Genomic DNA, 18,682 nt, shown 5'->3' on the forward strand with positions numbered 1-18,682 from the left:
CTCTCCCAGGACGGCAGGTGCACTGCTGCAAATGGCCCGTCTTCCAGAGCACTGTTTATAGTTTCTGGGGGACCTGCACAGCACTTCTAGGTAAGTGCTAGAACTGAGCTTGGGGGAGCTTAGGGGTCCGAAGAGAGTTCAAGGTATCATTCTGCCCCTGCTCTCCCTACTGGCAAGACTGCATTATGACCTCTCTGGGCAGCAAGCGCAGCTGGGCTGCTTGCAAGAGTAAGATAAGGTTGAAAGGCACTGCCTTTTCTGCAGTCGAAAACAAGTGGTTTAAGACAGTCAGAAAGAATCAGTCTCTTATAAGAACCCTAGAAAGACAAACTTTGGAGCAATTATTTCTAGTAAATGTCTAGTTTTCATCAAGCTGCCTCATAATGCATTATGTCTTTTTCTCCAAGAAGCAATACAACACAAATGTACAAATGTGAATGTTAGACATAATTAATGGCACTTAAAAGTATAGAATATATATAAATGAGCATAGTTAACTCACTTGTAGTATGAACATCACAATACTTTGCATATAACATGGCAAAAATCACGAACACCAAAAAACTCCCTCTCATTAAAGTAGTGCGATTTACCACAATTTCTGATACGCAACTTGATTTCCAAAATTTTGTACTTACTTACAAAAACATATAAACACGTACATTGAGAATACATTCTGAAAGTACTTGCTTTTTAAAATTAAGTTACAGGAACAGCTCTCATTAAAATCAAACTACCGTTAGTGTTGTCTTAAACTGGAAACGTATGTTTTAAGGGCCCAGTCTGACAGAGCCTGAGTGCTGGGTATACAATCTAACAGAGATCAGCAAAAACCCCATCAATAAGCACAAAGAATTCTTGCTGAAGACTTCCCATGGAAAGCACTGAAATGAAAGTATTTTTAAAACAATTCATTCCTATTGAAATTAAAATGTATCTCAAAATGTGATAAATGGGATCATTTTGATACTATGTGAAAACTACTGGAAATGGAGTTAGCCCCCTTCTGAATACTGCAGATGGATTGATATCTCTTACCTAAAAAGTAGGTGTTCAGTCAAATGCGAGGAATCAGCTCACCTTTGACTATTAAGAGAGCTTACAAAATAAACTTAGTTGAAGTGTCTATTTTTTAAATAAATAAATAAATTTGAGATAATTTCTTCTTAATGTCACAACCACAGTAAAGAGAAGACTAAATTGGCAAAATGTTTGAGAATGTGCAGATACAGAATTTGTGCCTGGGAATATATAAAAAAATCTTTTTTTCATCCAGTGCTTTTCAGTTCTTTTGGAGAGTTGCGTTGGTGTTTTGAGAAGCTTATGAATCATGGGCCTCTTAACATGTCAGATCAGATAGGTCTGTTTGTCCTCGGGGAGAGCCACACGGCAAGAACACACAGCCTTGGGATTAGACCTGAAATGTCAAATCCTTAATCTTTTCCTTAGCAAAGGTACGAATCAACATATGATTGCACATATCCCAGTGGTGAGACAAACACCTCAGCAGGCACAGAAGAGAATTTTACAATCAGATTATGGGAGAAAGAGTGACTGTTTAAGATGGAGCTATGTGCAGCAAGAAGGGATCAGCTGCTTCATTTGCCAGTCAAAAAGGCAGGATGTGCCCTGCCAGCATGAAGCTTAACACGGACAGACTTCCTTCTTTTTGAAGTTGTAGGTCTGGTTTTGCCTTAGTGTATGGTGCTGTAAGAATGCATGTTAGCCTGTTTAAAGCTAGCTCAGACTGTGACTTCAGATGGGCCACTGTTTCTTAAATCATCTGATGAGATCCAATTCAGTTCACCCTGTTGGCAATCAAACAATGATCCTGGGGCTTGCACAAAGGCAGACACAGCTGGGAAAGCTGCTTAAGTTAACACTGCTACCACAGTCTAAAACGTATCATTACTGTGTGGCTCTCATAACAGTAAGTGGAAGAAAGTACCTCAAGAAACTGATACAACAACGGGCAGCAAAACCTCCCTGCTTAGCTTCCTCTGGAACCTGGGGCAGACACCACTACTGCTTGAGTTATTTTGTTTAAAAATGAGCTTAACCATACATTATGAAATCTCAGTATAAATTAAAAAATAGCACAGAAATCATAAAAAACAGTTGCCAGGATTGTATTACCAGTAGATAATACAACTAGATGTGTAGTCATCTACAGACAAGGCAACCAGACTATACCTGCAGAACAGGCCATGCAGAAGGCAGCAACTGCAATAGCATCTAGATGGGAACAGAGGAGCACCTGGGTGTGAACCACCACTGTTGTGTGCAAAAAGGCCCAGAGATAACAGCTCATGAGCTATTTGTGGCCATTTAGTACTTAATTGAGGAATGAAATACTTCATTTATGCTATACTGGAATAAGGCCTTTATGTCTTGCCTTAATACTCCCTTAAGAGCATAAAAATGTCATTGCAGTGGGTTTACGTGACAAGGTTTTGATAGTGGGGCAGGTAGAGGGGTGGCTTCTTTCAGAAGATACCAAGATATTACCCCTATGTTGGAAGGAGGCAGTTCCAACCAGCTCCAAGATGGACACACCACTGGCCAAAACTGAGCCCATCAGTGACGGCTAGTAACGCATTTGTGATAACATATCTAAGAAGGGGAAGAAATTCTGAGCCACAGAAGCTGGAAGAGAGTAATGAGAATATGTGATTCTGCAGACAGCAAGGTCAGTGAAGAAGGAGGGGGAAGAGGTGCTCCCAGTGCTGGAACAGAGATTCCCCTGCAGCCTGGGAGGAAGACCACAGTGAGGCAGGCCATCCACTTGCAGTTCATGAAGGTCCACAGTGGAACAGACATCCACCTGCAGCCCATGGAGCACCCCATGCTGAAGCAGGTGGATGCCCAAAGTAGGCTGCAACCCCAAGGGCAGCCTAAGCTGGAGCAGGCTCCTGGCAGGACCTGTGGACCCATGGAGAGAGGAGCTCATGCTGTCTGCTCCTGAAGGACTGCATCCCATGGAAGGGATCCATGCTAGAGCAGTTCATGAAGAACTGCAGGCTACGGGAAGGACTCACATTGGAGAAGTTCATGGAAGACTGTCTCCCATGGGAGGGACCCCACACTGGAGGAGGGGAGGTGTGTGATGAGGAGGAAGGAGTGGTAGAGACAGCAGATGATGAACTGAACTGACCACAACCACCACTTCTTATCCTCCTGGGCTGCTGGTGGGTGGAGGGAGAGGTGTTGGGAGTGAAGTTGAGCTTTGGAAGAAGGCAGGGGTACGGGGGGAAGGTGGTTTTCAATTTGTTTTTATTTCTCACTGTCCTATTCTGTTATTAATTGACAATACATTTTAATCTCCCAAAGTTGAGTCTGTTTTGCCCATGACAGTCATTGGTAAGTGACCTCCCTGTCCCTGTTGTGATCCGTGAACTTTTCATTGTTGTTTGCTCCTATTGACAGAGGGGGAGTGATAGAGCAACTTGCCTGGCAACCAGCCAAGGTCAAGTCACCACATTGACAGGTGGCATAAAATGAACTTCAAATTATTCAGTTAATAATCATAAAATATTCAAGAGCTGAAGAATGTCTTGTAGGAAGTTCAATCTGTTCAGTTTCTAAAAAATACGTGATAATAATTACAACATGCACTGGATGTACATTTTTCTTTGGGGAAGAAACTACCAGGTAAGAAAATTAATTTTACTTTTTAATTTGTGAGACAGAACAGCAGCAGATGACAGGAATCACAGAATGGTTTCGGCAAGGACACCTGCCACTAGGTTATCCAACCTGACCTTGATAACCCCCAGGGAGGGCATCCACAACATCTCTGGGCAACCTGTTCCAGTGCCTCACCACTCTCACAGTAAAATACTTCTTCCTAATATCTAATCTAAATCTACCACCTTTCAGCTCAAAACTATTACTCCTTGTCCTATCACTGCACTTCCTCATAAAGAGTCCCTGCCTATCTTTCCTGTAGCTGCCTTTAAGTGCTGGAAGGCTGCAACAGGTTCTCCCCAAAGCTCTCTCTTCTCTAGCTAACAGTCTGAAACAACAAACAACACAGTGCCCTCCTAATACTCCGGGCAGGAAACTGCTGTTTAATATCTTCATCAATGATATAGACAGTGAGATCGAGTGCACCCTCAGCAAGTTTGCAGATGACACCAAGCTGAGTGGTGCAGTTGTCACACCAGAAGGATGGCATGTCATCCAGAGGGACCTGGACAGGGTGGAGAAATGGACCTGTAGGAACCTCATGAGGTTCAACAAGGCCAAGAGCAAGGTCCTACACTGGGGTCAGGGCAACCCCCGATTTCACTACAGGATGGGGGATGATGTGATTGAGAGCAGCCCTGCAGAGAAGGACTTGGGGGTGCTGATTGATGAGAAGCTCAACATGAGTTGGCAAAGTGCACTCGCAGCCCAGGCAGCCAACCGTATCCTGGGCTGCATCAAGAGAAGTGTGGCTGGCAGGTTGAGGGAGGTGATTCTGCCCCTCTATTCCTCTCTTGTGAGACCTCATCTAGAGTGCTTTGTCCAGTTCTGGAGTCCTCAATGTAAAAAGGATATGGAGTTGTTGAAATGGGTCCAGAGGAGGGCTACAAAGATGATCAGAGGGCTGGAGCACCTCCCATACGAGGACTGGCTGAGAGCTGTGCTTGTTCAGCCTGGAGAAGGCTCTGAGGAGACCTTATAGCCACCTTCCCATATGTGAAGGGGATACAACAAAGCTGGAGAGGGACTGTTTACAAAGGCTTGTAGTGATAGGATTAGGGGGAATGGGTATAAGCTCCACCAGGGGAGGTTCAGGCTTGACATCAGGAGAAAACTTTTCCACAGAAAGGGTCATCAGGCACTGGAACAGGCTGCCCACGGAGGTGGTTGAGTCACCATCCCTGGAGGTGTTTAAAAGACAGGTGGATGAGGTGCTGAGGGGCATGGTTTAGCGATTGATAAGAATGGTTGGACTCGATGATCGAGTGGGACTTTTCCAACCTAGTGATCCTCTGATTCTGTAAACTGAAGAGGAGCAGATTTAGGCTAGGCATCAGGAGGAATTCCTTCACCATGAGGGCGGTGAGGCGCCGGCACAGGTTGCCCAGGGAAGCTGTGGCCGCCCCATCCCTGGAGGTGCTCAAGGCCGGGTTGGACGGGGCCCTGGGTAGCCTGAGCCGGTGGGACGGGTTCCTGCCCATGGAAGGGGGTTGGAACTAGACGATCTTTACTACTCTCCGATTCTACGCTCCCTCCCCCGCAGAGGCCTCCCTCCCCCCTGCCCCGCCTCACGCCGCCCCGCCCGCAGCCGGCGCGCGGCTCAGCTGTTTCCGGCGCGCGGCGCAGGCGCAGTAGCGCGAGTCTCGCCGCTGCCGCTGTTGTCGGTGCCGCCGTCCCCCTGCCGCCCCCTCCGCCGCGGCGGCCCCGCGGCCCCTGCCGCCGTCCTTGCTCGCGGGGGGCGGGGGGAAAGGCCCTGCCTGGCGGCCTGGGGAGCGGGGGTAGGCGGGAGCCGTTGCCCGGCGAGGCAGGTACCCGCCGTCACCGGGGTGGGCCTGGCGGTGGGGGGCGGTGAGCGCGTGCCAGGCACGCGGGGCGCGCGACGCGGGGGCGGGACGGGACAGGACGGGACGAGACTGGACAGACGGGTGTTTACGCGGCCGCTTTCGAAACCGTTTCTGCGAAATGGCGCAAGGTAGAAGTAGAGCCAGCTCCCCCTCCCGGGGCAGGAGGCGCCCCCGTCCCTGTATATCTGCCCGTCCCCCGCCGTGGCCCGCAGCCCGGGCGCGCCGGCCACTGAGGGAACTGTGAGTAACGAGGCTGCTGTCGCCTCTGCTGTTACCTTGGCGCGGGCCCGCACGGGTGTCAGCCTGCCTGACTCCCTCTGGCACTTGCCCCAAGAGCTAGAGAAGCCTGAGCCTGCTCTAATGATGGAGCTGCCCCTGCGGTTTCAGCGCGACTCTTGCATAATGAGTAAAACTCTGTTCTGCCCCAGACACGTCTGTATTTTCCCTCGTAGAGCAGGGTTTCCGTACCACCCTTGGCTCGTGGGAGAGGAATGTTTTCTTGAGCTTGTGTTTTACGCTTAAACTTTGCTCAAAGAACTGGTGTCCTTTCTCCCCCTGGAGAAATTCGGCAAAGGAAGGGTAATATAATGACAGTTCAGTTTGAAACTTGATCTTTGTACAAGATTACTGAGTAAAGAGACACACGTTTCTCTTTGTTTGAAACACTGATGGGCAGTTTTACCTGTGGCAATTAATCCTTTCAACATGTGTTATATATTGCTCCAGATGGGTTTAAACTGATCTTTAAGGAATAACTTCTTGTAATTAAAATGTTGAAATGGTAGTACCAAATGTCCTAAGCAGTAGATATTCCCATGAGGTTATTTGATTTGAATGTTTATCTGTCTTTATTGAAAGAATAAAGAAACCGCATCTGCTTTAAGTAACTCTGTGATTTTAGTTTAACTTTTTCTGGTTTGGGGTTTTCATTGTTGGTTGTGTTTGTGTTTCTTTTTCAGGTTATACTGTGATATCGGACTTACTTATTGAAGTGTATTTTCTGGAATGAAGTAGACGAGCAACATAGAAAAGGTGTAATTATTTATAAGTAATGGTAGTTCATTTGTCTTTAGACGCATGTTTGTTCTTTGTGGTTAACCCAAAGAGTCTTTGGTGGAAGCAAAGAAGCAAATACCTGTGTTTGTGTAGACCTAAAGTCTGCTGGAGGATAAATCACACCATTCATCTGAGAGTTTTTCATACAAGTGAGCCTTGGTGTAAGTGGGCCAGAAGCAGAACGTTTTGGTATAACAAATATTCTTACAGCCATGATTTTTTATACTACAGAGTTTCTAAACTTTTAACTTCTTCTTCCAAAGGACTTACAAAAGTGAACAATCGCATGTCACGAATTAAGAACACTATAGAATCTGTTTCAAAGGCAGTGTCTGGCACTCACAGTGAACTGGTTTCACGGATAGCTCGATTGAAATCACACTCTGGTACCCTGGGAAAAGCAAATAAAAGTAATGCAAATGGAAATAACATCAATGCAAATCCAGAAAATGATAAACAAATCACAGATGGCAGCACTGAGGAGGATTGCAACAGAGGCCCAGCTGCGAAGAAATCCACTTGTGCAACTGAAAACTCAGCGTCTATGTTAGTAAGTTTAAGTGGCACTAGTCAAGATACTCCAGAAGATTCAGCACCTGCTAAAAACCACCTTTTTCATATAAGCTACTTTTCTACAAGTTTTGGAGAGACTTACAACTTTGTAGCTGATCATATCAACTGGTACTTTAACAATAATTCTGTAATGGATCAAGAGAAAAAAAAGAATGATTTATTACAGGACTCTAAAACTGAAGAAAGGAATAAGCTTGATTCATCAGAAAGTACTGTAACAAGTGAAGAAACGACAGTGGATTCAGCAGGTGCTGTAAGTCTTGAAGCAGAGGCTCTGGGTGCTGAAAAGACAAATACTGCTCTTCCAGTTTCCACTAAAAAAAGTATTGCAAACTTTCTTTCATACCCCAGTAACAGTGTACAAGCTTTTGTAGACAGTTACATTGGTGGGTTGGTTCCCAAGTTAAGATCCGATACAAAAGTTGTTTCACAAGAAAAGAGTAAACATCCAGAACAAGAAGTCTCTGAGAAAGATGAGGAGGACAAAGCAAAAGAGGCTAAGACTGCAGAAGAGAGGGAAAAACATCTGTCTCTTCAGAGAGAAAAGGCAAGTCATTCTGTAGTGTTGTTTCTTAAGATATTATTTCTATATATGTTTTATACAATTGTATGTGCACATTATGCACATGAATCTTCATATATATATATATACACACATCTACTCTTATATAAATAAATATGTACCCATGTAATTACATATAAATACCTCTATGGAATGTTTGAACTCGATGATCCGGTGGGTCTCTTCCAACCTGGTTATTCTATGATTCTACATGTATACATGTGTATTTATGGGTATGAACATAGAAGTTCAAATGTGCTTATATAAATAAGTATATATGTTTATAGTTTTTACATATGTGTATATGCATACGTGTGAGTTAAACTTACGTGTATGTACTTACAAATAATTATATGTATGTTTATAAAAATCTCTATATTTTATATAAGTGTATCTAAATCTGTATAAGCTTGTATGTAAGGTGTATAGTAAGTCTGTGTATGGTATATGCATGTATTTATTTATGTGCTCTCTCTACATATATATATATATGTATGCTTAGATCTAGGTTTTTTTTTGGTGTAGTTTATAATAGTCTTAGTGTGTTTTATGGTCCCAGTACTATGATTTCAGAGTTGCCTTGAAAATCCATGTGACTACATGCTGACAGGTTTGGTTGGTGTACTGTCTAAACAAAGTATCAAAAGGTTACCTATTTATGTTTAAGCAATGCTTACTTGGAACCCATAGCAGGTCTCTAGTAAAACATGCTGTCCATTACTTCAGAGAAATCTTAAAATAATGGTTTGGTATTAGTCTTTGCAAATCTTGCATGTTTCTTAGAGTAGTTCTGTGTTATTGGTATAACTTTATCTTTTTTTTTAGATTATTGCAAGAGTGAGTATTGATAACAGGACTCGAGCTTTAGTTCAGGCCCTACGAAGAACCTCTAATCGAAGAGTGTGTATCAGCAGGGTTGAAGAACTGACCTATCATCTTCTAGAATTTCCGGAGAGCAGAGGAGTTGCAATTAAGGTGCAAATAGTCTTTATGCTTAGGCAAAAAATAAATATCTGAAAGATGATTGACATATAATAACATTAAAGTTACTTTTGTGCTTTTTTTCCATTGATCATATTTTGTGTTTGTAAAGATTACAATGTGAATGTCTCTCTTTATAGCTATTTTTTTAGCTGGTTCAAGCAGATATGTATGATAACTATCAGTAGTTCAGCTGAAGGCTTTTAAGGTTGTGATGTTTAATTTAGAAGCATACAGCACTGTCATGTGGATAGATAGTAAAGCTTATTCCCATAGTAGATGAAGGTTGTACACTGTGTCCTCTGTTGCAGTTGTCCAGATGGGAATGTACAGAACAGTTGATCTGTATATGTACAACAGTTTTTATGCTTGTTTGCATGCTTCCTTCGAAGAGAGATGACAAGAGTGGAGTAGAACCGTCCAATAAGTTCATGTAATCTAGTCCTACTCATTCTCTTTCCTGCAGTGAGAGGACAGGAGGTGGGTGGTAGTCTGTTTTAGCAGTACTAGCCAAATCACAGCATTTGTCAGTCCCATATCTTTTCCCACAAGATGTAACAGATGCATTGCATAGATTGTAGAATGGCTGGAAAAAGTATCTTTGGGAATGGAGTGCAGGCCAGATGAATCATTGAGACAGGGTACATGTTGGGCATCCATATGAGTAGATGTGAATTACTTTATTATGAGTACATATACTACTCCCATTTTAATTATAATACTCTATGTCTTTGTGATTGTAATTGTAAATTTAAATTTAAAAATTACTCAATGTGAGGAAGAATTGTAATATTGGAGTCCCTTCTTTCCCTTGTTAGAAAGTAATATAGGTAAATACAGATTTAAAGATGTTTTCCACTAAGTTTACCTAATATATTTCTTTTGTAATTAAATGCCAAACTAGTGCATTTAAGCATGGATTATTTTGGAGTAAGCATATAGTTAGAATCAAATATCCTTGTATTTATCAATAGGAAAAAATAATCCCGTGCCTACTGCGACTGAGACAGGCAAATGATGAAAGTCTACAGGCTGCTGTTAGAGAGACTTTAGCTATAATTGGATATACAGACCCTGTGAAGGGATGGGGAATTCGAGTCCTTGCTATTGATGGAGGAGGAACAAGGTAAAACCTCTTTTTTGGTTTTTTTTTTTAATGTACTTTTAGCCTTTTTCTTACAGTAACTGGAAATAAAATTTCTGTTTCTCTTTGATAAGTTTGTGCCCAAAAATGCAGTTTATCATTTATAGTTGTTACATTTGTCTGTTCTAATGATGGATATTATTTTTATATGTATTTGTGCTTGAATTTCCTTGTATTAGTAGTCCTATGACACTGAAAGTACTTAACCATCTAAAGTTGACTACACGCTTGAGTTTTTTTTCTCCTTTTGGAAATAAATGGTTATTTGAGGTTGTCTGCTCACAAATCTAATCTCAGAAATACAGAGTTGTGAAATGCTAGAAGTGGTTTATACTCATGTGATTGTGTTGACTTAGCAGTACAAAAAAATGTTCATGTACGTGTCTGGAGGGTGACCTGCCTTAGCATTGCTTGCTTCATATGAAAGAACAAATAGGGTAGTGGTAAAAGCTATTCTAGCTGTGATGTTGATTTATACTTTCTTTATAATAGAAAGAACGCTTTTTTTTTTTAAAAAAAAAAAGTGTACTGCATGTTCTTAGCTACATGTGCCTTAGTTCTGTGTGAATTTATGCACCTACCACAATTTAAAGAGTAGTATCAGAAACATGTTCATTAAATTTAAAGTCTCATGTTTATTGAAAGCTATGCTTTTGGGCATATTTGAAGAAATGTTGTTGGCAAATATTATTTAAAAATTAAAAAATCTTTATTGGTAGAAAGTAACATATGAAGTCATTGCAGAAATACAGTTTCACAGAGTTTTTATTTCCCCATAGTATTTCTTTAATTTCGTCAAAAACTTTAACATTTGTGTTTTCAAAATTTCATCGTAAACCATAAGAACTTTACAGAGTAGAGGGGTGCTATATGTATGAATAAAGTGTGTTCATTTTCCTGTTAGATTTCTGGCATATTTCTTGTCTTTAGAAAGCAGAAGCTACATCTATAACACTAAATGAAACAGATGAGAGAGTGAGCCTGAGTACTGACTCCTGCTGTTGTGCTACTTAATTGGTGGTGGTCATCTGGTTATAGTTTTAGTCTGGCTTGATGACTGCTCTTCGGCACAAGCTGGGACAGATTTGAGGGCAGCATGCAGGAGAGTGTTTTGGCATGATAGTGCTTGGTTTGGTACTTCTTTTGCTGTTCACAGTTCTCTAGCTATATCCCAGCAGAGTTAGCACCTTTGCATGACAGGTGTTCTGTTTCATGCCATAAAAAGCACAAGTCTTGTGGGCTGGAATGCATCTCTCCTATTATTTCAGATGCATTGAATTGTAGGCAAAAGAGAAGCAGAGAGAAAAATACTACATGCTGAGGACCATTGTATAGCCCTGTTAAAACCAAAACTTAAGTACTGTATGTTGTGAATGCAGCTGAAGTCTGTCCTGAGTTTACATCCACAGAACATGACCAACCCCAATCCTACAAACCAGTATGGCTAGAAAACAATATGACTGTAGCTGTTGAGTACTATTTTTGGTATGCCTGCGTAGGTAACTTATATTTAGTATTCATCATTCCATTTTAATTGCGTTCTGCTACTCTTTCATTCCCTGGAATATTAATTCTTGCTGTTGTAGTTATTCAGTAATAGTTATCATTAAGTAAAGGTGGGCTTAGATCTATGTAAGATAAAACTACCATTGTATGAAATGGGTTTTTTGTGTTTCAGGGGTTTAGTTGCACTTCAGACACTACGGAAACTAGAAGAACTAACTGGAAAGCCGGTTCATCAACTTTTCGACTATATCTGTGGTGTAAGCACAGGTAATTAAGCCACACGCTGGAATTTTGCTCTGAATGTAGTAAAAGAAAATCTGAGAATAAACAGATTTTGCAGAACATGCCGGTTGGTAACTTTCAGTGCAAGTTGGGAAAGTACAGGTGTGATTTTAAAGTCTTTCTTTTTTCTTGTGAGTGAAAAGTTTGGGTGACTTGTAACTTCAAACTGATTTCTCATTCTTTTCAACAAACATGAATCCTTCATATTATGCACAGATACAAATATCTTGGTTGTTCATAGGGTTTTGCAGACAAATAAGGCAACATTCTTCAGGGACTGGTATGGGCCAATCGTGTTTTCTGTCGTTATTAATCACCTGCACAGTGGGACAAGGTGCACATGTAGCAAGATCTTGGATGACACTAAATTAGAGGAAGTGGTCAGTTGAGTGATGTTCTCTGTTCAGATCAGCCTGTGCAAGCTGAAGAAATCACTTGACAGTTACCACCTCAGGTTGAATAAAGCCAAGTACCAGCCCTCGGTCTGAGGTGGACTGACTGGCTAGAAACCAGCTTTTCTGAAAAAGGGCCTGGTCCTGTTGGAATGAATTGAATATGAATCAGTGTACCCTTGCAGCAGAGGAAGCTGACCACTTCCTGGCTTGTATGCACAAGAAGGCACCCAACAGACGAAGGATGTCTGCTGGCCACAGTCTGTAGTTTCAGGCTTCTCAGTAAAACCTTAATCTCTTTGGTACGTTAGTTTATGTACTGGGTGAGTCTGGCAGAGGGCCAAGTAGGTCAGGGGATTGGAAGTCAGAGCTGTGAGAGAGTGCAAGAACTGGGTTTATTCAGCCTTGAGAAGAGAAGGCTAAGGGGGGAGGCCTTATTGCTGTTTAAAGTAATGGAAAAATACGGAGAAGATGGAGTTAGTCTTTTCTTCAAGGTGCATGGTGATAGAAGAACCAACAGACAAGTTGGAGTGTGGTAAATTAGGTATAAAGAATCGTGTTTGCCTTGCAGTAATGGTCAGACACTGGAAGGAGGAGCCTATATAGGGTGTGAAATCTCTATCCTGATGAACAAGTCCTGAATAACATGTTATAATTAAACGTGTTTGAACAGCAGGTTGGACTAGATGACCTCTAGAGGTCCCTCTCAGCACTAATTGGTCTGTGACTCATTGGTAAATTACTCCTCCCCAGGAAGCAGGAAACTACAGCATAAGTTTCTTTTTAAAAGGCAGTCATCTCTTTTGGAAATTATGCTAGACGAGTAGCAGCATAATACTGGTTTGGGACATAAGAGGTATGCTGTAGTTCAGTAGCTCAGTTTCCTTTAGAAACCCACATTCTTCAGTTAACTTAAGCTATGTTTAATCTTCTATACAGTTTAATTCAGAAATAAGATTGAATGCAGATCACTAGGAGCATACATAGTGTACATGTTTCCAGAGATTTGCTTGGTAGGTTCAAAAGAGTACAAAAGAGTGTTTAGGTCTGCTAGACAGAATTTCTTTTCAGACACAGTATAATTCCCTGCTTTACATTTTTAATAGTATTTGGAAGAAGTCTTTTGTTAGTTAATTTAGCAGTAAGTGATTGTGTCTTTGGAAGATAGTGTCACTACAAAACACTTCTGCAATGTCTCCTTCAATCACGACAAAGACATTTTATCTTTGACAGAGATGCCTGGTGTTCTTAATTTGATTTTACTACTCTGATTAGAACTAACTTTATTCTTAATTCTTCACCAGATTTTATGTTTTGTAACTGCTAGTAAGTCCTTAATGTGTTCTTTAAGCTTTGTTCACACTATCAAGCTTTTGTCTGCCATAGTCCAGCTTGTAGTAGGCAATGAGACATGATTGGAAGAAATAGCACATGCTGACAAATATGTACAAGCAGTGCGCTTCACCTTTTGAGTTTGTGTTGTTGGTATGTATGCCAATAGGATTTGCAGACAGTTGCGGCTGAATGAATTGTGGTTTATAAGAGTGATGTATAAAATGATAGGAAGGATGCCTCTTGCGCATTGCATACATTTTTCTGCTGTGCTTTTCATATCTCTTAATATCATCTAGCTGCTTTTCCTTTGATGCTTCAAAATAATCACTGTGCTGTGAATTCCACATTGCAAAGTCTGTCTTTGTAGGTAGCTTCCCTGTACTTCTCTCCACTGGTGGTTGAAATGTGCAAGTGCAGGCAGTCACAGAGAAAGATGACTTTAATGGTGCTGTAATGGGCCATGTGTAATTCAGGTTACCTGCCTATTTCTAGGCGCAATATCTGGGCCTGAAGCACCAGAAAATCTGCAAGCACACACAACACAGTGGTAGCCACTGAAGTTTTTTTGTGGGGAGCCAAGTTAAAGTAAACTGAGTTTCTGCCTGTGCAAAAATCCAAAGATGAAAACAGGGCAGTTGAGAGGAAGAAGTGCTATTGCCATGTGAGCTGAGCTGCTGGGATTCGTGTAAGTGAGGCTGATTATCACTGTTCTGCAGAGTATTACATGCTTTTATTGATGCACTTAACCCATTGAGGACAATTTATCTGCAGGTATGCTCTGGGTGTGGCTTGTGTGTCCTTTTCAACGCTTGTGCTGTCCCCTGGTATATGAAAGATGCTTCTCAATAGTGATGCACTTAGAATTCAGTCACAGGGAGCAGTTTATCACATCAAGAGTATGTGATTACGCGAAGAGTGTATTAGCACATTTCCAAATGTGCTAGTCTGCTCCAAGAATTTAAAAAATACAAGTTTTTCCTATATTTCTATTTCAGTCTATAATTAGTGGCATTCAGATGCATTGTATGAGGGATTCAGTCATTGATGTAGTGTGATCAAAGGTTCTCTAGGTATATTGCTTTCCAGTGTGTTTTACTACAAAGATATCTGACTTGCGCAGGTGTCTCTGATCATCAGTTTTGGATGTATATGAAGTTTTCTTGATGACTTCATGTAAGGATATTCTCCCAAAATATTCCTCCCAAGTTGTAAAGATCAACGTGGGGCTGGTGCCGTCATGTATTCTTCTAACCTTCAGGGATGAGCAGATGAAAAGCCTCATTAAACAAAGCCAGCATCTCTCTGTTTTTTTTGGCCCATGACTTCTTTCAACCTTGCTGTTGGAAGAAGTGTATGTTTTTTTAGAACTCATAAGTAAGTCAAGTCATGGTATTATGGATATGGAAACATACTTGGGAGGCTATCTCATTTCTCAAGGGTGTGTTTCACTGCTGACAATTGTCTTAAGATTTTGAATCATGTCAGGTCTCTTAAGCAAAATCTGTGTTAGTGATCTGCTGTTTTTACAGTTAGGGAAAAAGAAGTCCAAATGTGGATCTTCCCATTGCAGTGCAAATTTGTTTCCTCTTCTCCCGAGTCCCCAAGAACATGGATAACATGATCTTTTTCCTTTTTCTTTGCAGCAGCCTTCTGTGCATTTGAAGACTTTTGTCACAGACCATTTACTCAGGCTTTCCTTAGACTGATTTCCTTTACACATTACTGTTTCTGGGGATTTTTCTTTGTTTTTTTTTTTTCCTTTTTTTTTTTTCAATTGTCTGTATGTTTTTTTGAAGATACAGCACTTACGCTGAAGTCTTACTAATACTGAAAAAGGAAGGAATACATTTGTTTTTCAAGTTATATTCCTGCCCCTCTCATGCCTCTAGCCAGCTCTATCCTTAGATTATTGAAGATACCCCCTTGGTCACCCAGATTTTATTTAGATATATTTTTTTCTCCATTAAATGTTTGCCATCAAGACTGGTGGTGACTGCAGTGTAGGAATCGCAGAGCAGGATGTGGTGGAAGTGACAGGCACTTTTTTTCACTGCACCATCTGATAGAGCCTGCACTGTATCTTTGATTTTGACCTTACTCGCCTGTGAGTGTCTTATTACTATCCAGCAAGTTTCAGCAAAGCCTTGTGTATAAGGTGTGTACCTTGTCTCTGGTATTATCTACTGCGCTGTGCTGGAGCAGATTGGAGTTTTTAGTGCTGTTTCTCAGGAGATGAAGTGAAAATTAGTTTGCATTTGGTATGAATCTTTTTCTCTTTGGCTTTGAAACTGTTCACCAAGATAGCAAATGCATGAGATTATAGATGGATGCTGGAGAGTTGAGAGGAAGAGAAAGCAGCAGAGGATTTGCATGATTCAGGAAAATGGTGTTTCTCTGTTGCTAGATGTTTGGTCTGTGTTGAATACAGGCATTTGGTCATTTGGCAGTTGAGTAAGTTTCTGTTGATGAAACTTTGATGTGTCAAGTAGGCCTAGGTTATATTAAGCACATCTGCTGCATTTTATTATAAAAAAATTGAGATCATCAATCCACTGACAGTCAGCTGTTAATGGCAGTGGGATTTGAGAGCAAAAGAAGCTTGGAAGTCATGTTTCTTTTAAAGCCGTTTGTAACTTACTTTATGTAGTTCTTTCTGCATATGTATTTTATTCTTACTCTATTTCAAGAATTTACTCCTTTTGAAATTAATTTTATCCAAACCTATTGTATTCATTTCCAAATAGGAAAAACAATCTGTCCTGATTATTTATGATGCCTAATTACAGGTCACCAGTATTGTACAATTAGATCTAAAGATTGTATATATCCCTTTAAGTTCAATCTATCAAAGACTTTTAGTGATGTGTTAATTGTATTTTTCCAGTGTTTTTAATGGTGTTCTGCAACCATGCTTTTTGGATAGCGTTGTTTCATTCCTACAAGGGTAGATCAGAATTTTTTGTAGGCACGCACTAGATGGCAGTATATATGGAACAGGCTGCCCAGGGAAGTGGTTGAATCACCATCCCTGGAGGTATTTAAAAGACGGTGGATGAGGTGCTCAGGGACATGGTTTAGTGGTTGATAGGAATGGTTGGACTCGGTGATCCTGGAGGTCATTTCCAATCTAATGAATCTGTGATTTTGTGAATGACTAATTATAAATGGTAGCATCCAAATGCATTCCAAACTGGTCAAAATTCCCTTCTCACAGAATTTTCGTAGTTTTTCTTTACTGACTCAGAGTTTCCAGATAGCGAGTAATGTTCCAAATATATTTTTAACACCATGGCATAGATTTCTCTTACTCGTTCCTCTTTCCAAATAAAGCAATGGATATAATTTGCTTTCTGCCGTATACTTGTTTGTAGGGATGAAATCTACAAAATGAAATAACATGTGTTTTCAGCTTCTCGTAGTTATGTTTCTGAAAGCAGACTCTTCCTATCTTGTATGTGTCTTTTTAAAATGGTGATTCTGAACAGGAAATCAGTGATGCAAATGTCAATTGATCTTCCTTTTTCAAGACAGATAGTCTGCTAACCTATGAACTACATTAAATTGTAATCCATCTTTATAATTTTCAGGCCATATTTTACATTTCAAAATACTTCTTTTTCAGGAGCTATATTAGCTTTTATGTTGGGGTTGTTCCACATCCCTCTGGATGATTGTGAAGAGCTGTATCGCAAGTTAGGATCAGATGTTTTTAAGCAGAATGTCATTGTTGGAACAGTCAAAATGGGTTGGAGCCACGCCTTTTATGACAGTGATATATGGGAAAAAATGCTCAAGTAAGTAAAAAATGATCAAGTGAAAAATAATATAACATCCATGAGCCTTTGGTTTTGTTATTGTTTCATTGGTAAGCAAATTCTTAAAACAACTAGAAAAGATTAGCATATACTCTCGTTCCTTTGAAATATCTGGTTTTGTGTTTACTAAAACGTTGAAAGCCTTTAATGTAATGATTTCTGGGGAATAAAGTAAGCTTTAGTGTGCTGATTTCTGATTATATTTCTGTATGCTTGCCAGCTCTGCTTGATCTGACTCATTATGGATCTGCTACAAATCTTACTAGCCACCTGCTGTGCCTTTTTTCTTATAGGGGGCATGGTGAGAAATGAAATTATGTGCCGTAGTAGGGAATTTTAATCTTAGCTGTTGTGTTGAGGGGGTTTTCCATTGTCCCTTTCGTTGAAAAGTGTAATGAGCTGTAAAGATTCCAATGAAAAAATATCCTCTGTGTCAGAGTTGCCAGTGAAATGGCATTTATTCATAGCTATGCATACAAATTCATTAATGGCTATTCAGGGAGAAATTATTATATTACAAGTTGTATTGCTTAGTTTTATTCATCTGTGTTTGTATTGATAGTTCCATTGTTTATAATTTTTAGCAAACTAATGTCATAGTTTCCCAAACAGTGTAAGTTGGCATGGCTACCGAAAACAGAAACAACCTTCTCTGAGCGCAAATGTGAAATGGTAAAAAGTAATGATGTGTTCCTTGAGTAACGCGGTTAATGTGTTTTATGGGATTGAAGGAGTTTTTCTAGATGTTAGAGTGGGAATAGCTGGGCGTCTTGAGATTTAAGCATCTCATTTCTTTGCTGAAATGGAGATAGAGGATTGCAAGCACAATGTCACTGTGCTTTTGCAAATTTTTTTGAATAAATGTGGTTATCAAATGAATATCATGAGTTTGCCTTCTAAGGTATTTGGAGTTTCTCTCATTTTTGGGTTGTTATTAGAAAAGAATTTTTTTTTCTTCCTTCCCTCTTCTCCTTCTCTGCCTAACAAGAGGGCTTGTGAAAATCAGAAGTACCACACAGGGTATTTTACATGCCTTTAATTAAAGTGATATTACTGTTTGCAGCTACATGTAACACAGGAGGGAGGTAAAGCACTCTTCTCCAATACAGTGGTCAGAAGCCAGGCAGTTATTACATTATCCATAGATTAAATTAAATAAATTTACTGATCAAAAAATGGCATTTTTGTTGACCTAATTCTGCAATGTTGAAGGGAGATGCTATGCCTACACAACATTTTACACAATAAGGATCGCTGCAGGCTTCTTTGTGGAGTGGAAGTGTAGAACTAAGAAGGGAATTGAAAGGTTATATAGCAGCTCTTTATGGCAATAAGAAGGTCAGGTCTAACTTTCAGTCATTCTGTGGAAAAACTGCTTTGTTTTGTTTTAAATTGAAAAGCCTTACTTGCTCTGGGTGGGATTTTGTTATTTAAATGTCAATAGACTTGTCATCCTTGCTTGAAATGGATTATTTGTTTACAATACACAGACATGCAATCTGCAT

At 40.4% G+C, this 18,682-nt stretch overlaps 1 protein-coding gene across 4 annotated transcripts in view; it reads left to right on the plus strand.

Moving 5' to 3' along the window:
- The first annotated feature begins 5,391 nt into the window (after window positions 1–5,391).
- PNPLA8 (patatin like phospholipase domain containing 8) overlaps window positions 5,392–18,682 on the plus strand; it is a 40,275-nt gene continuing 26,984 nt past the window's right edge. The window contains exons 1-6 of one of the 4 annotated variants that reach the window (XM_069851412.1): window positions 5,392–5,495; window positions 6,491–7,707; window positions 8,548–8,697; window positions 9,678–9,829; window positions 11,526–11,620; window positions 16,985–17,156. In XM_069851412.1, coding sequence (XP_069707513.1) covers window positions 6,583–7,707; window positions 8,548–8,697; window positions 9,678–9,829; window positions 11,526–11,620; window positions 16,985–17,156 — 1,694 coding nt within the window. In that variant the 5' untranslated portion in view covers window positions 5,392–5,495; window positions 6,491–6,582. Of the gene's footprint in view, window positions 5,496–5,735; window positions 5,772–6,490; window positions 7,708–8,547; window positions 8,698–9,677; window positions 9,830–11,525; window positions 11,621–16,984; window positions 17,157–18,682 lie in introns of those variants that run through there. The other 3 variants (XM_069851401.1, XM_069851431.1, XM_069851422.1) reach the window with 3 other exon arrangements.

The sequence above is a fragment of the Phaenicophaeus curvirostris genome, chromosome 1 (genome assembly GCF_032191515.1).
Source record: "Phaenicophaeus curvirostris isolate KB17595 chromosome 1, BPBGC_Pcur_1.0, whole genome shotgun sequence".
NCBI lineage: Eukaryota > Metazoa > Chordata > Aves > Cuculiformes > Cuculidae > Phaenicophaeus > Phaenicophaeus curvirostris.